The sequence below is a fragment of the Natrix helvetica genome (assembly GCF_964273705.1).
Source record: "Natrix helvetica genome assembly, chromosome: 9".
NCBI classification, from domain to species: Eukaryota; Metazoa; Chordata; class Lepidosauria; order Squamata; family Natricidae; genus Natrix; species Natrix helvetica.
In genome coordinates this window covers 27,149,621-27,173,163 of record NC_138560.1, presented here as the reverse complement: position 1 = coordinate 27,173,163, position 23,543 = coordinate 27,149,621, and the positions used below count along the sequence as shown (strand labels likewise).

At 47.2% G+C, this 23,543-nt stretch overlaps 3 protein-coding genes across 6 annotated transcripts in view; 2 read left to right on the top strand and 1 right to left on the bottom strand.

Moving 5' to 3' along the window:
* Nucleotides 1-6,046, top strand: part of MTF1 (metal regulatory transcription factor 1) — a 34,900-nt gene extending 28,854 nt beyond the window's left edge. For all 3 annotated transcript variants that reach the window (XM_081962327.1, XM_081962326.1, XM_081962325.1), the window contains 4 exons: nt 110-212; nt 684-1,216; nt 1,362-1,425; nt 1,895-6,046. In XM_081962327.1, coding sequence (XP_081818453.1) covers nt 110-212; nt 684-1,216; nt 1,362-1,425; nt 1,895-2,286 — 1,092 coding nt within the window. In that variant the 3' untranslated portion in view covers nt 2,287-6,046. The remainder of the gene's footprint in view (nt 1-109; nt 213-683; nt 1,217-1,361; nt 1,426-1,894) is intronic.
* The window catches only part of LOC309396890 (uncharacterized protein), a 393,556-nt gene that overhangs the window by 343,634 nt on the left and 26,379 nt on the right, over nt 1-23,543 (bottom strand). The gene's annotated exons all lie outside the window — the stretch shown is intronic.
* YRDC (yrdC N6-threonylcarbamoyltransferase domain containing) lies at nt 10,285-12,821 on the top strand. 2 transcript variants are annotated; one of them, XM_081962516.1, is made up of 5 exons: nt 10,285-10,620; nt 10,686-10,800; nt 10,908-11,027; nt 11,571-11,734; nt 11,987-12,821. In XM_081962516.1, the coding sequence occupies exons 1-4, from the start codon at nt 10,310-10,312 to the stop codon at nt 11,715-11,717; spliced, it is 693 nt and encodes a 230-aa protein (XP_081818642.1). In that variant the 5' UTR covers nt 10,285-10,309; the 3' UTR covers nt 11,718-11,734; nt 11,987-12,821. The 2 variants fall into 2 exon arrangements, with proteins under 2 accessions (XP_081818642.1, XP_081818641.1); XM_081962515.1 differs by having other exon boundaries at nt 10,287-10,620; nt 11,571-11,713.

Sequence of the window (23,543 nt, the reverse complement as noted above, 5' to 3'; positions counted from 1 at the left end):
AGCCTGCTCTTTGTTGTCTTACCTGGGCCTAGAGCCAGTGCTGCCTGGCGCTGAGCTTGGGCGCCAGATCACTGAGCTGGGATGCCTTACGACTGTTCCCTTTATGTAGGCACATGGACAAGACCTGAGTACAATCTCACCAGCAAGCATCTTCGAGTCGATGTTCCAGAGCCCGGAGCCTCCTCCAAATCAGGAAGACTCTCAGCACACAGGTACAAGTTCACTTGGCAACATCGTATTAGCAGTCGTGCTCAGATCTGAGCAGACTGTCCAAGGCTCAAGAAGAGCCGGCTTGGCAGCCCCTCAGATCCCAGTGCAGTTAGAGAAAGTGTATCTGGGAACAGAAGGGGAGATTCCATGTGCTATGCATCTAATGCTCTGATGAAGAAAGGTGTTCTTTGGGAGCAGTGAGGGGTCTTTGGGATGGACTGCCTGGAAGGAAAATGTTGCATAGGCCGACCGATTTGGCATGTATTGCCTGCCTTACCAGAGCAGTGTAGACGCAGTAGTGTGTCCTCTTGGAAGGAAGCAGAGCAAAGTTTAAGAGAGGAGCATCTTTCCCATACAGCTGTGAGAGCCTACAGCTGTGGTTTTCCTGGGTTCCATAGGGATCACGCACACCCTCTCCCAGGGTAGATCTCAGGCCACAGATGGATTTGATGGTCCCTATGCTTACTTGACAGATGCCTTGATGGGAGGTTTTGATGGCAATACCCAGCTAGCTCCAGCAGCCCAGCCAGCATCAGCAGAGACTGCACCCTTATCTCTACCGCTTGTTCTTCAGCTTGGCATCTCTGAGCCTTCCCTCCAAGCACTGCCTCCTGCATCCACGGGTGCTCAGCCAGCAGCGTACGGCACCCCTGCCAGTCTCCTGCAGCCTCCAGAAGTGCCTCCTTCTAACAGTACACTTTTGGCAGCCAATCCCCAGGGCTTCTTGCACCACCTTCAGAGCTCTGCACAGCCCACGGCGGCTGGGCTTCCTGGAGTCTCAGAGGTCACCTCTGGACCAGCAGCTGCAAGTGTCCCTGAGGTCCTGCCCAGCAGAGTTCAGACTGTGCCTGTGGGAGGGGGCCCCGAGCTACCAAGCAATCCCAGGGTTACCATCGCCCCCTCACAAAACCCAGCCATTTTCCAATCCAGCATCATCATGGGCGAACAAAACCTCCAGTGGATTTTAAATGGTGCCACTGGGACACTGCAGAACCAGGAACAAATGGTAAGTCCCAGAGGCTTGAGGGGGTTGTGTAGGATTATAAGATCTCAGAGTATTCTGCAGTGATCTTTATACTACTATGGGGAGCTGCAACCTCTCTCCTCACAGGCTAAACCCGACATCCCCCCCCCCCGCTTTTCTTTCCAAGCCACAGCCTCCTGTTGTAGAGAAAGTCTTCTTCACAACTGCTCTCCCTGTGGCTGGTGGTGCAGGTAAGCCACATGGCCTGATTGGCAGGGAGAATTGGGGGGTGGGTGTCTGGTCTTGAGCCATGTGATTTGAGACTCTCTGTATCTCCTTCCTGAGGGAGCCCAACTGATTGATAGGTGTCCTTCTTACACTCTGAGAGAGGGAGGGGACGTAAGGGGCTTCGCTAAGGAGGGCAGCAAAGCTGTGGATTGAAAGAGGATATTTATTTTCACGCGCAGGAAATTGATGCTGTATAATCCAGTTTCTGCCTCGGGAAGAACAGCCAAGCTCAGGCTGCTCAGATCTTAGCAGCAGCCCCCAAGCTTGCAAAGCTACCTAGAGGGGGGCACTGTTGCTAGCTAGCAGCAGTGATGGGCATGGAAATAGCCTCCTAGAAGAGGCTTTTCTCGGAGCCCGACTTCATGGGCCGTTCTCAGAGAAGCAGCTGGGGCCTCTGCATGGAGTGATAGCTCTCTCTCTCTCTCTCTCCAGGGAGTCCAGTGCAGCAGATTGGCCTGAGCGTGCCTGTGATCATCATCAAGCAGGAAGAGGTGTGCCAATGCCAGTGCGCCTGCCGAGACACAAGCAAGGACAAAGCTGGCAGCAAAGACTGTGCCTCTCTCCTCTCGAACCCCCCGGCCCCAGGACTTCCCCAGGACTTCCCCAGGACGGTGACCAGTACGTCCACTGCTACTGCTAGCTGTTCATCTGTGCTGCCTCCTGCTGGTCAGCAGATCCCCCTACTGGGCCAGCCGCCTGGCTCCCAGAAACAGTCCCTAAGTGCCATGGAGGCCTCCCGTTTCCTTTCTCTCCAGAGCCTGGAGACGGCCTCTCCTCTCTTGCAAGGGGAAGAGGGTCTTGCCTTGGGCAGCAACTTCCCTTAGGGAAGCCCTGGAAAGCAGCGACAGAGATGGGTGAGGGTCAGCTTCCCCGGAGCGTGTCACGGGATCCTTTCTCCCAAGAGGAGACGCAGCCATGCTGCCTTTGTCTCATTTGTCACTTTGGCTCATAGCAATGTGAGCGTAGGAATTGGTCACTTTGGAAGGAGGGGCGGGCGGGCAGGCTGCACCTTGCTTTCAGGAGGGTGGAAGGGAGGGCTTCTAGGCCTGGCGGTGATTCAGGGTAGGGACGCCGTAAGCAGGGACGGGAAAGAAGTCAATGTTGGTGTGAAAACAGGGAGGCAGGGGTGGGGGTGCGGTGGGACCTCTCCTAGCAGCAGCAGCAGCAGAAAAACATAAGAGATGCCCTCCCCACAGCTCCTCTCTCTGCTGGCTGTAGAAGACAAATGGTGCACATCACGATCGGACTTTGCACATGAGTAAAAGGGCTGTTGGCTCTTTCATCTTACCTTGCTGCCCTTCTTGGCAACCAAGTGCACTGCCTGGGTGTTTACATGAATTCAGGGGCTAAAAGGATTTGCACTGTTCAGCTTTATCAGAATGACACTCTCAGCCAGGAGCAGCTCTTGCTAGAAAACGTTCCTCTTAGAATGGCTTACTTTAGGGGGCTCAGAGGGGGGCTCAGGGGTCTCGGTGTTGGTCCAGTGGAGACTGAGGAGCAATCCAGCTTGGTCCAGCAAAGCAGACTGTCTTTTCTTCAGCAGACTATTGGGGTGCAGTAAGACAGTCTCCCTGCCCCATCGGGGAAGGGTGCCTTTTCTCTCAACTTACTCAGGGTAAAATCCCAGCATAGAATGCCTGGAAGGTTTGGGGAAGTCTCCTTTCTAAACTTTTGTACATGTTTTTATTTTGTCACATCCACTGTATTTGGATTTTCTAGTAATCCTCTTTTTCCCCCAGGACAAATGCCCATTCCTCAGAATTCCCCTCCAAGAGTTTTTCTCAAGTTGAGAGGCAGGCAGGATGGTCAAAAAGCAGAAGTGGAAGAAGCAGGGTCATTGCCACTATGACATGGCTGTGGAGTGGAGGCAACTGCAAGGCCTTGGAAGGAACCTTGCAGGTTCTGGTGCTTCTGCAGGAGGGGGACAGGCCGGCTGGTTGCTGCTCCTCTGTAGTCCATGGGCACTTCTGATGCTCCACTCCCTCATAAGTTAAACACAGACGAGAACCTCCTGAATCTCGCCTGTGCCTGGGAGGCGTGTGTAGTTAAGGTGCTTCTTGTTGACTTTGGAGAGCTACTCTACTGTCAGTTGGGGTGGAGCTTAGACTAGCATGTCCCTGCATGGATTTTGACCACGTGTTATAAGAATGTTCCCTTTGCTTGATGCTGCCTGTTGACTTTGCTGCCCCCCCTCCCCCCCACGACTTTGGGAGCCAACTGATCCTGTGGACTGAGGGTTGAGTAACTTAATTGTACAAAGATTCCAGGGAGTAAAGAGTCCCAGTGGACTTCATTTCAGCTGTGTAGTGAGGGTGGGATAAAGTTATTAGAGCAGGGCAAATTTCTGGGATATGGACCTCATCTCTCAGACTTCTCAGCAGGCTGGGGAATTCTGAAATTGTAGTTCATGAACATGGAAATGACTAAGTTTTAGAAAAACCTGCTCTGGAGTCTAGTGTTTTCTGGCAGTTGCTTCTGCTATTTAAGTTTAGGGAAGGAATATAGTTCACTGGGGCTGATCTCACTTGCTGGCCTCTAAAATGCACTTTAGTTCTCTTTCAGCTGATGGCTGCAATATTATTTGTAAATAACACTTCACAGTCCTTGGGTATTCTTTTTTTGTTCTGAGTAAAAAGTATGTGATGTGCAAAAAAAAAAAGTACTTAACTTCAGTGCAATACATTTAGCTAGAAGTGTCCACATGCACTCTGTGAGTGTGGTTATATGTATGTATATGTGCGTGCATGCGCACAAGTTTGTTTATGTGGGAGCGATGGAAGGGGCGCAAAACCAACACTCTGCCCTTTTCTGACTTACGCATCTTTAAGCAAATGTCCAGTCTATGCAAAACCTTCATTAGTAGCCTGAGCTGAATGGACTTGGTCAGATAAGAATCTTTCCAGTTTTGGTCACTGCTTGGAGACCTTCTCAGCTCTCTCCTACTCCTCACAAGGAAGAGAAGGAAGAGGCTGCTCTTTGCCGGTCATGAAGCTGTTCGGAAGACTCTGCTCCCGAGTGCCCTGCTGCCACCTGCCTGCCTTATTTCCAAGACACAAGACGTTCCAAAAGTTCAAGGTACCAACAAGAGACAGATTAATCTTGGAAGAGATGGCAGTAACATTGGCGAGTTCTTTTCTATTAAAGCACAGGAGATCTTGCTTGGAGCATCCATTGGCCCGGGATGTAAATGCTACTCTCCTATCATATCCTTTGCGTTCGCCACATGTCTAAAAATAGCATCTTCTGTTTTTAGCCAATGTTTCCTGCTAATGAGGGCTGGTTTTTCAACTTCTGCATTGTTTGTTGTTTCTAAGCTTTGGAGTCTGTTCTGCACTGAAAAATGCCAAGGAAACTGGATATATTTATGTATGGTTTGTCTGTGTGTGTGTGTGTTTGTGAAAATGGTATATTATCCACACTGTGTTTTCAATAGTGTACACACCGGCCAAACCCAGTTTCTATGCAGTGGACACTTTCAAGTAAATGCATTATATTTTCCTTATCACTTGGGTGTTTTAGTTTTTTTCCCCACATACAGTCTTCACCAGTAAAGCCCAGGAAAGAATGATTATTGTTGTTGTTGTTATTTTGAAATACGTAATTTGAAGTTTTTTTTTCTTTTGTTTTGCAGTGTTATTTCTTTCCAAATAGTAAGATACTGGCTTAGATTATGTGGGCAAAAAGCAAAGTACCATTCTATCTAGCCACAGTCAGGATTTAGGAGTGGAGCTAAATGTGGGACTCTACTGAATATCAGAAAACAGTCTTTCATCTGCACCTTTTCCTGTCGGGCAGAAAAACATCAACTTGTGCAAGATGGAAGGAGAGAAAACCCTTTAGTTGAAGAGAAGTGGTTTCCTTCCTTTTTTTTCAGCAGGCACTTTCCCACAAAGAACGGTTGATTGCTTCCTAGATTAAGGAGCCTGGAGACTCCAAAGGTTCTCAGATAATTTTTGAAAGTGCCTTCCTGGGTCCTGTTCACTTTTGGACTGTGATCTAAATCTTCATGATCAGATTCTGACCAGGTTTCATGAAAGGTTTAGCCAGTTTATGAAAGGCTTAACCACTGCAATGCACAACTGCTACAGTTTGGTTAGTCTTAGTTTGGTAATTGGTCAGCCCATTGTGTAAATTTATGATTTGGGGTGGTCTGTGGATTGTGTGAATTGAAAGATCAGGTTATGCGTGTTGTGGGAACCCTGCCTCAGTATTGCTATGGCTAAACTCCACAACCTCAGAGGACATAGTGGGGAGAATTTGAAGTAACCTGTTTCTCTCAGGAGTACCTATACTGTGTTGAAGCACATTTAGTTTAACTTTGAAACCTGGGATCAAATATCTGTGCATTGAGTGATGTGAAGATGCTCACTATAGATACAGTACTTCCAAAGGAAGAGCTTTCCAAAACACCAGAAGAATAAACAAAGTTGTATTTTTGAAGAATGTAAAATGTGAAATAGGGTTTGCTACCTGCTTGTTTGTATAAAATTAATATTGTACTTTGAAATATCTGCAAGGAATTAGAAAATAATTTTTAATTGAAGGCAATATTAGTAGCAATTAAATATTAAATGCTTATTTAAATGTTGTGCCTATGGAAGATTTCTTTCTTCAATAAATAAATTATTGGGAAGAAGATACATGCCAGTTCCCATGCCATTAACTTAGATGGCAGAAAGGGTGCCGAGCCATTCTGTGGGCCTCCAGTCAATAAGAGGGGGAGCATTGACATTGGACTACAAAACAGCTAAAGTTGGAACACCTTTTGCGTCTGCTTGAACTGAGAGCAGCAGGATATCCTGATTCTTTTTTCACCTGCTCCTTCCAGTGCGCCTTTGTGGGGGCTAATTTAAATGGCTGAAGTATCCTAGGCCATCTGGACCAGAATCTCAGAGCCAGGTGCAGCAAGAGGCCGGAGTCAAATGGGGGGGGGGGGGGGGGAATCAGAGCACTCATTTCTCATACGGAGGTCTCCACTCTTTTCTTTCATAGTATTTTCATCTCCAATTTCTTTTAGTCCTGCAGAATATTAAAATCAGCAGTTTAATAGAATTATAGGGCTGCAAGGGATCTTTGAGGTCTTCTAGTCCAGCAGGCAGGAGACCTTATACCATCCCTGTCAATATTTTCTTTAAAACCTCCAGCAATAGAGCATCCACAACCCCAAAAGGCAAGCCTCAAGGCCCCTTATCATCTTTCTAGGGCTTAGCATCTTTTCTGTATCGTGGTGACCAGAGCTGGACCCCATATTCCAAGTGTAACTTCACTAGTGCAGCCTCACTAGCTTTATACTACCCCTCTGCTGATGCAGTCTAGGATTGCATTGGCTTTTTTGGTGGCTGCATTACACTGCTGGCTCATACTTAATGGTGGCCCATAGGACACCTACATCCCTTTCACAGTTACTACTGTTGAGGCTGGTACCATATATTCTACACCTGTACATTTAGTTTTTCCTGCCTAAGTGCAGGATTTTGCTTTTCTCACTACTGAGTTGCATCTTACAATGCTCGTCTGTCAAACTCCTTCTGAATTTTGAGTCTATTTTCCTTAAAGCTTCAAGGAGACAACATAGAAATCCAGCATTTGCTGTGATTGCCACCTTGCCTCCCAAATAGAACACTGTACTTTGACCTACAGATGAACATAGGGAGTCTATAGGTAACCCTTGACTTGCAAGCTATTTTTAATTACCATTGCAATTACCATGTTTCCCCGAAAATACGACGGTCTTATATTTTTTTGACCCACGAAATATGGCCTTGGGCTTATTAGAGGGGGAGGGCTTATTATTTTTCAGGTGCAGGAAGCAGCAAGCCCACCAGCCCCACCCTCTCCGTCCCACCACCTGCTTGCCTGCGGCCACAATGACCCAACTTCTCCTTGCATCCTGGACTTTGCCTGCCCTGCTTGCTGGCTGCTGAACAGCTGACTGTGCTGCTCTGGCCTCGCGGGATGGGGGGGGCTGTTCCTGGAAGAACGAACGAACACACACACACACACAAACACACACACACCCTCCAAGGCAGGCACATCCCTTCACTAACTTGCTTTCCAGCTCCATTCTCCGTTCCACATGCAGGACAAGAAAAGTATGCTGTGTGCCTATGGTAAAAAAAATTCCAGAAAATACCTTCCAAGTTCTCGCAAAAAAAAAAAAAAGATCTCGCGAAGTTGGAAGTAAACTAACAAACTACTTTTCTTGCCCTGCACGTGGCAGTGGAGAATGGAGCAGGAAAGCAGGTTAGTGGAGGGATCTCTCACACACCCACACACCATCCTTTCCTTGGGAGCTCTGCACAGATGCAGAGGCGGCTTCGGATAGAGCATTTGGGGGATGTGCGTCTGCGCTGAAATCCCAAGGAAAGAACGATTGCCAGGAAAAGGGGTGGGGGGATTTTGCCTCTTATCCTATTCTGAGTCTGTGCTGAGCTTCAGAACAGGATAAGAGGAAGGAAAATCTCCCCTCTCCATTTTCAAGCCGTTCGCAAAAATGCCTCATTCCGAGCCTTCAATCCTGCAATATGCTGAAGGCTCGTAATGGAACGTTTGAAAATATGGAGGGGGATATTCCTGCCTTTCCCCCTGTTCTGAAGGTCACAGGATAAGACAAAATCTTCCCTCCCGCACGCCTTCAATCCTGGATAATGTGAAGGCTTGGAATGTGGCGTTTTTCAAACCTCTTGAAAATGGGGAGGGGGGATTTCGTCTCTTACCTATCCTATTCTGACCTTCAGATCAGGGGGAGAGGCAGGAATATCTCCCTCCCCATTTTCAAGCCATTCGCAAAAACACTCCATTTCGAGCCTTCAATATGAATATGCAGGTGAGAAGTGACCACCTGTAGGCATTAAAATCCATACTTGGGACATTGGAAGAAGCCCTGCGAGGAGACGCTGCTGCCGAAGTGCGGGAAATCTCCCCCCCCCCCCAACCTGCAGATCGTCCTTTCAAAGAGGAGTTTCACCAGGACGAAGAGGTGGCTGAAGGCGGCGTTTGTGAAAGGATGATCTGAGGGGGGGGGGGGGGAGAGATTTCCTGCATTTTGGCAGCAGCATCTCCTCACATGGTTTCTTCCAATGTCCCAGCTGTATTGATTTCCACGCCTTCTTTTCCTGTTCCGTGGATGGAATTGCGAGCTGTGTCTGTCACCGTTAGGCAAGGAGGATATGAGGCATTTGGGTTGTGTTGCTTGGGCTCTGGCTTCTTTTGCAGCAGCAATTGGGTGCAAAAGCGACCGGCGTTTGCTGTAGGCAGAGGCCTGAGCAGCACCCGCGAATCAGCTGTTTTGTGGAGCGGCCCAACTGATCCGATTAAGGGGCCAAGGAGCCCTGAGGTGACCGGGGAAGGGAAGGGCTGCCCCCTGTTCTGGCTAAACCCACCCCTTCACTAGGGCTTATTTTAGGGGGAGGGTTTATATTTTTGCCCACCGCGAAAATCTGGCATGGCCTTAGTTTCAGGACATGTCGTATTTTGGGGGAAACACGGTATGATGGTGCTGAACAGAAGGATTTATAACCTGTACCCAAGTTTATGGCTGCTCTAGCACTCCCACAATCACATGGCCACAATTTGTATGCTTGACAAAACCAATTGCAGGGAAGCTACAACTGCCTCACACCCACCTATCTTCTCTCTCCTGCCCTGTTGGGTTTCTTGGGTCTATTTCCTATCTGGCTTTGGGCCTCCCTCACTCTGCACCATTCTGGAAGCGGGTCCCTTCTGACATAATATGTGAATGGAGCCCAACTCCAGAATGGTGTGAGGTGGCCTGAGTTGGGCAAGCTTTTGGAAAGATCTTCAGAAAAGATAAGTGGAGCAAAGCATGATGGGGGGGGGAGGAGGCTCAAGTGTAAGAGACCCTGCTGAGTGGCAAGCTGTGTGAGTTGGGGAGGCCTGCACTATGGGTCAGGAATTGTGCCAGGCCTCCCAGGGACTCTCCACACCGAGGCACTCTGCTAGACTGAACAATTGCAATGGGGAGAAGCTCATCCTAAAGCTGCCTTTTAGGCAAAGGTTAGCTTTGCAAAGCCAGGCAAAAACCAGGAGAGATTTACCACAAGCAAGCTGATCTGAAAGCAGCCACCACTTTAGCAAAGAATTGCCAGGGCCCTGAAAATGGTGGCTGCTTCCAGAAGGCACAGGGAGGAAGCCAGAGTGCTACAGGCCCCTCGGGACAGGTTGGGGGGGGGGGGGGAGATGGGGGCCACTGCAGCATTCTCCTGGTTTGTCATAAAAGCAAACAGCACTGCAGCTGGGTGTTGATCGTAAGTCTGAACTGTTAAGTGGCCCATCGTTTCATGAGGGCAACCTGCATATAGTCTCCATGTAGGTTAAAGAATAATACAGGGGCTTGTTTCACTCCTTCGTCAACATGGAGCCAGTCTGTTTCCACCTATGTTCGGTCTGTACTGCGGCTTCCTGACCTGCATAGCAGTTTCTCATCAGAGCAAAGGCGGGCCCTGAGGTTTCCATAGCTTGACACAATGAGAGGCTTTTGTATAACCGACGAACACCGACTGTCTTTCGGGCGTTCTTCAATCGTCCAGCGTTGTGATTATCCTCACAGGAGTAAAACGGAAGGACTGTGAGTTTCTTGAGAGGCATCGAAGCCGGCGAGCATTATCCAAAAGGCAAAGCAGGTGAACTCCCTGCTGTCCCCGCAGAAAGATAGGAAAGAAGTCGAGAACCAGCCTGAAAAGCGGAACGCCACAGCGCCTGTCTCCGCCTAGGGCAGCCACCTCTTCCGGGACGGGGGAGGATACCGAGGCGCCGCTCTGGTCCTGCCTCTCGGTGGCGGCGGCGGCGGCGCCGGAAGTGAGGTAACCGGCGCCGGAAGAGCCGCGGATGCCAGCGTGCTTGGGGCGGTGGGGCTTGTGGGTCATGCGGGCGGGCCCGGGGATGTGCGGGCGGCCGCTCCCCGTCTGCTCGGGTGCCGAGCGGCGCGTGTGCCTGGCTGAGGGTGCGGGCCAGGCGGCGTGGGCTGCGGCGGCGGCTCTACGCGAGGGCGGGCTAGTGGCGGTGCCCACCGACACGGTCTACGGCGTGGCCTGCTTGGCGCAAAACTCCGCGGCCGTCGAGGCCCTGTACCGGCTGAAGGGGCGCCCCGCTGGTAAGCCCTTGGCCATCTGCCTGGGCGACGTCGAGCAGGTGCACAGGTACGCGGGCCGGGGGCGGCGGGGAGCGGCGGGCGCCCCAGCCGCTGAGCCCTCTTCGCCCACAGGTACTGCCGCGTCCCGGTGCCCGAAGAGCTGCTGCGTGATCTCCTGCCCGGCCCCGTGACGTTGGTGCTGCCGCGCTCGGACGCCCTCAACGCGGATCTGAACCCCTTCACGCCGGTGAGCGGCGGGCGGGCGCTCCTGGGGCTGGGCGGTTGCCCTCCCCCACCCCGGGATCGTCCAGGCGCCTCCCTTTAGCGGCGCGCCTTTCTTTTCCCTTCCTGCAGCTGGTGGGCGTCCGGATCCCCAATCACCACTTCGTCAGGGAGGTGGCCAGGGCCTGTGACGGTCCTTTGGCTTTAACCAGCGCGAACGTCAGCGAGGGAGCGAGCAGTCTTACCGTCACGGTAAGAATGGCTGTGGCCCTGGTCCCACCGCATGTTTGGAGCTCCTCCTGGGCCTTTAGGCCCACAGCTTGAAGCGCTTGCTTGTGAGAAGTTTCCTTGATGTGGTCTGGAACTCAGCCAGGCTTGAATCGTTGCTCTGTACCTTCTTGGTCATTGATTGATGTAATGCAAACAAGAGCAACTGTCAATGCAATAATCACAGTGTATAGCAATCATTAATACAGTATTCTTGGCATTGGGAGCTCTACAACATTCAAGTCCCAAAGGACTTCCAAAAGAGCCATGGCTTTTTTCACTTGCTTGAGACCAGGAGTTGTTCCAGAGGAGAAGTGCCCATCCATTGCACATCTCAATAAATGGGGATGTTTAGCAGACATTCTCTGTTTTTGGATTGGACAGGCACAGTTTCAGCCTTTTGCTTAGACCAGAATCCTGCCTGCCTTTCCCATACTATTGGGTGCCTCCCCCCCCCCCCCCAAATATTTCCTGTGACGTTTACTAAGCAGGTTCTAGGAACTAATTTCTTATGTATCTTTTCTTCAGGAATTCCAGGAGCTTTGGCCTCATCTTTCACTGGTCATCGATGGGGGTCCAATTGGGGATGCCCTTAGTCCTGAGTGTCGGCTAGGCTCAACTGTGGTTGACCTCTCCATCTCTGGAAAATACAGGGTTATTCGACCAGGATGGTAAGCAACACATGATTTTAGGTTTGTTAAGTAGCTTGTGTGAGTTGCTCTTGCTTCTTATGAAGGGGAAGCATTTTTGTGGTCCAAAAGAATTGGTTCAAAATAGATGCACTTAAGGTGGCTTCTCATTTCTGCACATGCCTTGTGGACTGGGGAAACCCAAGTTATTGTACTGTACTGTGATTTTTCTCATTGCATTCCAGAATATTACAGCAGGAATCCCCCTCTTTCCCTGGCTCTATTTTCTAATTATCTCTTCATTTTTTCCCCCAGTGCACTTATTCAAACTGTTGAAGTCTTGGCATCCAAATACGGATTGAGAGCTGTGGTGTCTGGAGACTGAAATATTGAACCTTGGGGACACTGACGTGCTGTCAGGCTTTTCCCAGCCAAGAAAACAAAATGTTTATGTGACCATTATGATTTCAAAGAGACTCTGCCTTAGCATCCTTGATGCTGTTGCAGCTTCAGAAATTGTGCAATCTGTGACTTTGAGGACTGAGGACTTCCTTTAAGACATAAAAGTGCAGCTATTTCTGATTTCCTGAAGCATTTCTGCCATCTGGTTTGTCACAAATAACTTTTCCTACTCTGTCTAAAGAAGCAAGCTTATGTGAACTGAAAACGGATCCTGCAAGGGATCATTTGAACATTTGGATATGAATCTTTGAGTTGAACACATTGAATAATGTAGGAGGGTTGAATGTAGAGGGTTGAATATAGGACTAAATAAATGGGTGTGGCTATCTGTTGACCCTTCTCATATCAGTAGGACCAATATCATTAAATGAAAACTGTATGCAATATATGTGGCATATTTTTCTATATCTAGTTAGGGTTGAACACAATTATTGCATGGATAGGAGACCACCAAAAATCCCAAGGCAATAAAGTAGTGTGGAAAATCAGAAAAACACGGGGTGTGGGGGAGTCAGTGGCAGATTTTCTGCCAAGATAATGTGGACAGTTCAAAAAGACTTTAAAGTTGCGATTGACTGTTAACCTTGAATGGCTTGTGAAAGACAAATTTAAGCTGCTGAATTAGAATAGTTTTCTTAGACCTCATAACAATTATTGCAGAGAAAATAAATTCGTCTTAACTAGACAATGGGTTTTTGCCATGTCTTTATCCCCCAGGATTGTTGGTTATAAATAGATGCAAGTACACACTAGTCCATATGCTCTGAAAATAACATCTAAAATGGAAGTGAAGGCAGCAGTTCCTGAAGTCTTAAGTACAGTTTCCATTAATAGCCATTCTTTGTCCCTCTTCTAACCTTTTTTTCTGCTGAACTGCTGCCTGAAATGGAACAGATGCTGATTTTATTTTATTGAAAGCACAGTTGACATTGAATGTAACCGACAATCTTTTCTTGGAAGGAAAGAAGCCAGACTAAGTATATGTTTGTAGTTTTTGGACTCTAACTAGCAATAACATACTAGTAAAAAAAACAGTGTAAAATAGAATTTAATATTGTAAGCTGCCTACAGCTACCTTGGGGTAAGATGGGCAGCAAATAAATTAGACAGACAGATCTGGCGGAAGAAGGGAAGGCTGGGGAAACTTTCCAGCTTAGGATTTCCTGCAGAGTCCAAACTCTTTTGAGTTAGAGGAAAATAAAAGATGCATCTTCCAGAAAAAGCAGTGATGTACCATGTCCAAGTCTGTCTTGAATCATGTCAACTCTCTGAAAAAGAGAGTTGCAGTTTTTTGGGTAATATTTTTTGAAGTGATTGATGTCACTGATTCCTTCTTTTTAGGGCTGAGAGATAGTGACTGGCTCAAAAACACCCAGCAGGCTTTGTGCCTAAGGTAGGAGTGGACCTCATGGTTTCCCGTTTTCCACCTTGGTGCCTTAATCATTATACAAAATTAGCTCTGTCAACCATAAAATTTATAGTGTTTCTAAAACTGAAAGTTGAACATATTTGAGTTTAGGGATAAGGAAGGACCTCAGCTAGGACAAAGCTTTGCCATTCACAACCGTGTGGTTTCTCTTTCAACATGATTAGTTTTATCTTTGAGCTTCTTAATGCTCCCAGTTTTTCCCTTTGATGAGGTTTATTGGAGTCAAATGCTCCTTACTCAATGCTCAGCCAGTTCAAGGTCTTGGCAGATAAGTCTGTCTAATGAGGCATGTACGGGTAGTCCTTGATTAACAACCACAATTGGGATCAGACTTTTAGTTGCTAAGTGATGCAATCATTAAGTGAGTCATCATGTGACCAGATCCTATTAAGCAAATCTAGATTTTTCCATTTGACTTTGCTTGTCAGACGTTGGTTGGGAAGGTTGTAAATTGCAATCATCATAAATGTGAGTGATCATGTGCACAATGGGAGTGCAACAGTTGTAACTGCAAAGATAGGTGGTAAGTCACTTTTTGAAGACCATTGTAACTTTGTTGTTGAATGGTCAGGTCAAAATTTGAAGAGTACACTACAAGAGTAATGGGGGATTTTAATTACATTGATATCAATTGGGAAACAAACTATACCAATGGAATATCAAACAAGTTCCTGATGAACCCGCCAGATAACTTTGTCTCCCAACAGGTAGAGAAGGGAACCATTAAGTCCATCTATACTGGACTTAATTCTCACTAACAGAGATGGGATTATAGCAGGGGTTGAACTTTGGGGGAGATTGATCATGTGATTTGGGAATTCAACATACAGGTGACACTCGAAAAATTAGAATATCATGCAAAAGTTCATTTATTTCAGTAATGCAACCTAAAAGGTGAAACTAAGATATGAGATAGACTCATTACATGCAAAGCAAGATAGTTCAAGCCGTGATTTGTTATGATTGTGATGATTATGGCTTACAGCTCATGAAAATCCCAAATCCACCATTTCAGAAAATTAGAATATTACATGCAATCAATAAAACAAGGATTGTACATAGAACAATATCGGACCTCTGAAAAGTATAAGCATGCATATATACTCAGTACTTGGTTTGGGCCCCTTTTGCAGCAATTACTGCCTAATGGCATGGAAGCTATCAGCCTGTGGCACTGCTGAGATGTTATGGAAGACCAGGATGCTTCAATAGCAGCCTTCAGCTCTTCTGCATTGTTCGGTCTCATGTCTCTCATCTTTCTCTTGGCAATGCCCCATAGATTCTTTATGGGGTTCAGGTCAGGAGATTTTGCTGGCCAATCAAGCACAGTAATCCCACGGTCATTGAACCAGGTTTTGGTGCTTTTGGCAGTGTGGGCAGCTGGAAAATGAAGTCAGCATCCCCATAAAGCTCGTCTCTGGAAGGAAGCATGAAGTGCTCCAAAATCTCCTGGTAGACGGCTGCGTTGACCCTGGACTTAATGAAGCAGAGTGGACCCAGCAGATGACATGGCTCCCTAAAGCAACACAGACTGTGGAAACTTCACACTGGACTTCAAGCATCTTGCAGTGTGTGCCTCTCCATTCTTCCTCCATACTCTGGGTCCTTGGTTCCCAATGAGATGCAGAAGTAAATATTATGTCAACACACAAAGTAAGTTGTTTTTTCTTTCCCAGCTCTTGTAACTCTAAAATATTTGTTTCTGCCCAATTATCTTCTAAAGAAGAACTTCATCCAGATAAAGACATTCAGAAATATTTACTATATTTGCAGGAAAGCCAAAGACAGGCTTAAAGTGTCAGTTCTTAGCATTAAGAAATGTTTATTTGGATTTCATGCAATGGAAATCTGTTCCTTGCGCCTTCTGTCTTGCAGAATGAATGTTACAGGTTTTAGAAGGGCCTTTAACACTCTGCTAGGAGTAAAAGACACAGAGGCAGGAGGACAGGGCCTCCTTCAGCACCAAAATTGACGGCTAGCGAGGTGGAGAGTTTTCAGGAATCCGAAATGACCTCCTAGTTTCGCATCATGACTCCACCGTAGCACTTGCAATCTCATCTCTGCAGGGACGTACAGTTTGGATCCCTTTCAGGCTACGCCATCATTAATCGTTAGGATGTCCTTCTTGTTGTTGAACCATGGGTCTGTCTGGAGGGCTGCTTTCAGTTCGGTTCTCAGTTTATCTTGGCTTCGACTGGTGACTTGAGCTGCCTTTTGGTGAGAAGGAGATATGATGGGGTGGAAAATTTCTTCCTTCTTACTGTCAAACTGGGGTTTTCTCGACAGTGCATCTGCTGACAAGTTCTTCCCTGCGGGGATGTGTTTAATTTCAAATTTAAACCTTTGGAAATATTGGGCCCAACGGACCTGTTTGGGGGATAACTTTCGATGGGCAAGGAGAGTTTCGAGGTTTTTATGATAAGTCCATACCTCGAACGGTATATCCCCCCCCCTTCCAGGAGATGTCTCCAGGTGAGCATGCTCCACCTGATCGCGAATGCCTCCTTCTCCCAAATGGGCCACCTTCTTTCCGTAGTGGTGAGTTTCTTGGAGATGTAAGCGCATGGTAAGAGGTGGCCTTCTTTATTCTTTTGTAGTAGCACCACGGCTATCGCGACATCACTGGCATCCGTTTGGATTATGAAAGGTCGCTCTGGATCGGGGTGTTGCAATATGGGTTCTTGGGCAAAGAGCCGTTTTAATTTCTCAAAAGCCTTTTGACAGTCGATTGTCCATTTTAATGGTTGGTTTGCTTTTGGTTTAGTAGGGGAAGGCCCCGTTCTTAATAGGTCAGTCAATGGTAGGGCAATTTCAGCAAAGGTTGGAATAAACTGCCTGTCAGGCCTGTAATTATATTCTTTTTAGGATCTTTGGCCTGCCACACTTTTTAATAATTCTCTATGCTGTTTCAATAGTGTAGTAGTTGGGAGGGGGGAATAGAAAGGAGTAGGATTGTAGAATGGATTGTTGACATTCTTTTGTAGAAGCCAAGGTCATCTTTTGTCTTCGCATCTCGACACCTGGCCGGAAGAAGATGGGTGTACATGCCAGCGTGGAAGATGATGATTGGAACATGTGATGGATTTGTGGGTGTGGGGAGAGATCATGAACTTTCAACTGGGTGAACTTACAGGATGTAATTCAGAGTTGAAATTTTCCATAGCCGTGCTAACATGCCTGCGGAATAAATTGCACCTTAAAGGATGTTTTGCCTTGGACAATGATTTATTTCTGCATGGTATTTAGAACCCTAACATTATTTCAACTCTCTACTTTAAAATAATTCACTAGCTCCCTCCCCCTATCAAGGGGGAAGGGCTGGTGATGGAAGATCTGGTGATGGGGTCTCGGCATTCCCAATGCTGACCGGGACAGCGTAAATATCAGCGAAGAATAAATGAGAAGCTTTTGATGATAAGAAGCTGAGTGCGGAACTTCAAAGGCAATGGAATGCTGCTTCCAGTTTAATTGCATCAGGAGGAATGCAGGAGGAGACACGACAAGACGAAGGAAGGTCGCAGAAATATTTCTTCAGCAAATTGTGAGTGCATGCTCCCCCGCCTTCCCCCCAGCTTGGAAACAAGGCTTGGGAAAAAAAAAACCTAGAACAGAGGTTTGGGCTCCTTCCAGACGGCAATAAATGAAATGGCTTGTCACCCTGCAATTAGCTGGGAGAAGGATTCCCTTTCAAAATGGGAATTTCAAAGGAGGCAGGAAGAAGGAATTTTTCCAGCATCTGTCACTTGCAAGCCACCACAAATGGGGCTGCAACCAGTAAATGAAGCAAATTGGGCAGTAAATTGGGCTTTCCTCCCAGGACTTGGATGGAAGAGATGCTACTTACAAACTCCTTTGCCATCAGCATGGGGAAATGCTCCAAGCCAGCAGAGGGCACCTACTTGGCCCATAACTCCTCCAAACCAGCAGGAGGGTCCTTGGCACGTAAAACCCCCTAGCCAGCCATCATTGGTTGAGCTGCAACCTGTGAAGCAGGCAACCCCGGGATGGGTCTTAACCCCAGGTCATGGATGGGAGGGATGCCAGCGGGCACCTGCCCTCCCTCAGCAGATGGCACCATGGCAGAAAGCTGGGCAGTGGCCAACCGAGGGATTGACCTCCCCACCGGTTCCAGTCTCCCCTGCAAGGCCAAAAAGGTTCTTACCAGACCTTCCTACAGAGAAGAAATCTCCATGGAAGAAGGGATTACCAAACAGAGGCCTGCATTGTGGATGGCGGGAAAATGTGCGCCTGCAAGGCCCCAAGTGGTTCTTACCCCACCTTCCTACAGAGGAGCAATCACCAACATGGAAGAAGGGATTACCAAAGCCAGGCCTGCAAGATGGGAAGCGGAACAAGGTGCATCTGCAATGCCCCAAAAGGTTCTTACTCCCCCTTCCTACAGAGAAGCAATCTCCACCATGGAAGAAGGGTTTACCAAGGGGGCAGCTGCAAGTTGGAGAGCAAGGCAGTGTGATGAAACGGTTCCTGAGTTTAGAGATGTAACTAGGTTCCATTCCTCGTGGGGCCCAATTAAATGCCACCATTGTTGTCAACTTGGCCACAGAGCGTCAGAGTGTTTGGCTCCAGCCCCAATGCCACAAACGTGCGCACCAACCACCACGGCGGCAAAGAGAGGGTCCCAGATGCCACCACAGAAGAGTCATCTGGGCCAACAACCTCTGGAAGAGGATCCCCAACTTAAGGTGAGGAAGTGTCCTACCAAGGGGGAGGCCACGGAAGAGGAAAAGGGCAGACAATCTCTGGAGGAGGATCCCCAACTTAAGGTGACAAAGAGTCCAACTAAGGGGGAGGCCTCGGAGGGGGAAAAGCCTAAACGACCTCTGGAAGAGGATCCCCAACTTCAGGTGGCGAAGAGTCCTACCAAGGGGGAGGCCTCGGAGGAGGGAATTGCCGAAGAACAAATGTGTGTACCAGTCGCCATGGTGGTAAAGAGAGGGCCCCAGATGCCACCACAGAAAAGTCATCTGGGCAAACGACCTCTGGAAGAGGATCCCCAGCTTAAGGTGACAAAGAGTCCTACCAAGGGGGAGGCCTCGGAGGAGGGAATTGCCGAAGAACAAACGTGTGTATCAATTGCCACGGTGGTTAAGAGAGGGCCCCAGATGCCTGCACAGAAAAGTCATCTGGGCCAACAACCTCTGGAAGAGGATCCCCAACTTAAAGTGACGAAGTATCCTACCAAGAGGGAGGCCTTGAAAGAGGAAAAGGGCAAACAATCTCCGGAAGAGGATCCCCAACTTAAGGTGACAAAGAGTCCTACCAAGGGGGAGGCCTCGGAGGGGGAAATGCCCAACCGACCTCTGGAAGAGGACCCCCAACTTCAGGTGACGAAGAGTCCTACCAAGGGGGAGGCCTCGGAGGAGGAACAAGGCCAGCCGTGGATGATTGGATCCAAGAGCCCAGAACCTACAGCACCTGCAGCAGAGAGCCCGAAACGGCCATGGGAAGGGGTCGCAATGGACTTCATCCTGGAACTCCCAGACAGCAGTGGGCATAAAGTAATGTGGACTGTTATTGATTTGTTTTCTAAGCAGGCACACTTCATTGCTTGCTCAGGATTGCCATCCGCAAACGAATTAGTGAAAATGTTTGTGAAACACATTTATCGCCTGCATGGAGTACCCAAGAGGATCATTTCAGACCGCAGAGTCCAGTTCACAGCCAAGTTCTGGAGAGAGGTCCTGAGATCTATTGGGTCCACACAAGAACTGAGCTCAGAGGTTCATCCCAGCATGAACGGCGCAGCAGAGGGAGCCAAGGCGGTGGTGGAACAATACATCAGGTGTTTTGTGGACTATCAGCACGACAACTGGTCGGACTTGCTACCCTTTGCCGAAGTGGCGTACAACGATGCAGTCCACAGCAGCAGAGGATTAGCGGGTTTCCAGATTACCAGTGGCATGGAAGTTGTTGCCATGCCTGAGTTGCCTAGAGAATCTCCTTCTTTCATGTCTTTGAGTGAATGGATGGACATGCTAAAGAAAGGATGGGAGAAGACGAAGAAGGCTCTAGCAGTTGCGGCAGAAGCCTACCAGAAGCAAGATGATCAACGTCGCTCACTCCTAAACCCCTACCGTGTGGGGGACGATGTTTTTGTATCTACCAAATACATAAGATTAGAAATGCTTAGCAAGGAATTGGGTCCAAAATTTCTAGGTCCATTCCCAATAGTGAAGATAGTTAACTCAGTTACAGTTCAACTCAGTCTACCCAGAAGTCTAGGGGAAATTGACCCAGAATTTCATTGTAGCTTGTTGAAACCAGTAATTGGGTCTAACAGAAGAGCATCCACCCAAGCTCAATCTCCTCCTGTAGTGATGGAAGGGGAAACACAATCTGAGGTGGAAAAAATTGTAGATTTCAGGCTGAATAGGGGTTGCTTACAGTACTTAGTGCATTGGAAGGGTTACCCTTGGTCTGAAGCTAATTGGGTGAACAGTGGGAACCTAAAAGTGGAGAAGTTAGGAAAGCAAGTCAATGGGAAGTTTCCCGAGAAGTCAAGGGGTTCCCCTGGGTGGTGAAGAAGTGGTTAATTTTGTTATATTAACTTTTATTCTCTTTGCAGAAAATGTTTTTCTTTTGAGGAGAGGCCGCCTGTCAGGCCTGTAATTATATTCTTTTTAGGATCTTTGGCCTGCCACACTTTTTAATAATTCTCTATGCTGTTTCAATAGTGTAGTAGTTGGGAGGGGGGAATAGAAAGGAGTAGGATTGTAGAATGGATTGTTGACATTATTTTGTAGAAGCCAAGGTCATCTTTTGTCTTCGCATCTCGACACCTGGCCGGAAGAAGATGGGTGTACATGCCAGCGTGGAAGATGATGATTGGAACATGTGATGGATTTGTGGGTGTGGGGAGAGATCATGAACTTTCAACTGGGTGAACTTACAGGATGTAATTCAGAGTTGAAATTTTCCATAGCCGTGCTAACATGCCTGCGGAATAAATTGCACCTTAAAGGATGTTTTGCCTTGGACAATGATTTATTTCTGCATGGTATTTAGAACCCTAACACTGCCTATAAAAGTTTGCAAATCCAAGGAAGCTTTGCAATTGTTTGCGAGTGCTTGGAGGTTTCCAATCTAACACCGCTTTCACTTTTCCTGGGTCCATTTCTACTCCTTCATTGGAGATACAATATCCCAGGTAATCTAGCGAGGTCTTGTGGAATTCACACTTTGACAATTTTGCATAAAGTTTGGCAGCTAGAAGTTTTTTCAGGACTTGCCGTACCAGTTTCACATGTTCTTCCATGGTCTCAGAGAAGATCAAGATGTCATCTAAATAAACAAGTACTCCGCGGTACAGGTGGTCGTGTAGCACTTCATTTATGTACTGCATGAATACTGCGTGTGCTCCTTGTAGTCCGAAAGGCATGACTTTATATTGGAAGCTGCCTAAGGGAGTATTAAAAGCGGTCTTCCACTCATCCCCTTTCCGGATTCGTATACGGTAATACGCCTCTCTCAAGTCCAGCTTGGTAAATATCTTGCCCTTAGCCAAGTGGTTCAACATATCTTTCATGAGAGGGAGGGGATAGGTATTCTTTTCGCATACCGCATTCAAAGCTTGTAAGTCCACACAGAGGCGAACCCCCCCCCCCATCTTTCTTTTCTCTGAAGAGCACTGGGGCCGCTACTTTTGATTTTGCTGGTTCAATAAACCCTCTTTTCAAATTGGTGTCGATGTACTTCCTCAATTGTATCATCTCTTTAGGCGTCATAGAGTACATTTTGGGCTTTGGTAAGGTTACCCCAGGTTTGAACTCTATTGCACAATCTGTGGCGCAGTGAGGTGGAAGGTAGTTTCCGTCTTCCTCACTGAACACCTCCGCCAGATCCCAATGGATCTTTGGGACTCGTTGGATTCCCGGAGGTTTAGTGTCTGCTGTGGTTGCTGCAGGTTCTGGATGGGTTGGGCTGTTAGTGTCAGGCCTGTAATTATATTCTTTTTTAGGATCTTTGGCCTGCCACACTTTTTAATAATTCTCTATGCTGTTTCAATAGTGTAGTAGTTGGGAGGGGGGAATAGAAAGGAGTAGGATTGTAGAATGGATTGTTGACATTCTTTTGCCAAGGTCATCTTTTGTCTTCGCATCTCGACACCTGGCCGGAAGAAGATGGGTGTACATGCCAGCATGGAAGATGATGATTGGAACATGTGATGGATTTGTGGGTGTGGGGAGAGATCATGAACTTTCAACTGGGTGAACCCAGAGGATGTACTCCCAGAGTTGGAATTTCCATAGCCGTACTAACATGCCTGCGGAATAAATTGCACCTTTAAGGATGTTTTGCCTTGGACAATGATTTATTTCTGCATGGTATTTAGAACCCTAACATTATTCCAACTCTCTCTCAAAATAATTCACTAGCACCCCCCCTCGCGGGGGGGGGGCTGGTGATGGGGGTCTCGGCATTCCCAACGCTGACCGGGACAGCGTAAATATCAGCGAAGAATTAATGAGAAGCTTTTGGTGATAAGAAGCTGAGTGCGGAACTTCAAAGGCAATGGAATGCTGTTTCCAGTTTAATTGCATCTGGAGGAATGCAGGAGGAGACGCGACAAGACTGTCAGGGGGGCTTCCGGTTTTTTCCTGGCGCCAATGGCAGGCTTTCTCTGAGCCTGTCAGATCAAGAGACAGTTAGAGGTGTTTTTTTACGATCTTTAACACCTCGGACACTCTTAAATTCTTGGAATTTATAAGGGAGAGATTCAGCTGTCGGGTTGAGCCCCTCGTATAGCCTCCAGGTGTATTTATAGCCTCTGGAGTGCGACGAGGTTTGCCCCCCTTCGCAGTTGTTGTATTCTCCTGTCTTTTTGATAACCTCTGCTAATTAGCAGAGCCAGTCGCCGGGGAACAGCCTTAACATCTCAACATCTTAAGAAGGAAGCAAGACTTTTGCAAGTATTTTAAGTCTTAATTGGGGGAAAAAAAACCTCTTTAAAAAGAACGCTACTGCTGAGTTTGAGAGATGTGGGCTTAGAACAAAGGATTCAAAATGGCGTTGATTTATAGCTGAAAACCTACAGAAAACGAAAGTTAATTACTTGCTGATAGCCGGGGCAGTAAAGGCGGAACGGCTGAAACAACCCTAACTATTAACAATCTTTAAGCCAGTTTACATAATCTGAACTACTTAAATGTCAACGTTCTAACTTCGAGCAACTTAGAAAGAAACATTTGCAAGTATTAATTTACAGCTGAATACCTAAGGAAATTGAATGGTGACAGCTAGAGGCGGCTGAAAGAATTATTAATTATGGCAACGGAACAAAAGGCTTCCTCAGGTGCTACAATAAATTATCAGGATTTCAAGGACTTTATAAGGAAAGAAAATGCTTTTTTACGCAAAGAAATTAAGGAGGTTAAAGAAATGGTTCAGGATACCATTAAAAAACATGATCAGCTTGATAAAAAACTGCACACTTTAGCCACAGGTCTGTCAGAAGTTGTTCTTAAGGTGGACAGGAAAGTTGATCTTCTGGCTTTGGATTTGGAAACTAAAACGAAGGAAACAGATTTGAAATTTGTTGAAATGGAGGGGAATATGCAGAGGATGGATAAGGAGATTATTATGATGCAATTCAGATCTATGGAGTACGCTGTTAGACTGAGGGGTATCAGAGAAAACCCCAGAGAGGATTTAAGAAAAGCTTGTGCTGATGCTTTGGCCATGTTATTGAAGATCCAGGATTCTTCTGAGATTTCTGCAAGGATTGACAAAATTTACAGAGTTAATTCACGTATTGCATCACAAAGGCAACTACCAAGGGATGTTGTGATATACTTTCCTGAGAGAAATTTTAGAAATGATATTTTGCAAAATTCTTTTTATTCATCTCTTCAAATAGATGGAAAAGCTATCAGAGTCTTTAAAGAATTACCCCCAGCGATGTTAAAGCTTAGAAGGGATTTTGGATTTTTGGTAGTGGAATTGAAGAAGAGAGAGATACAG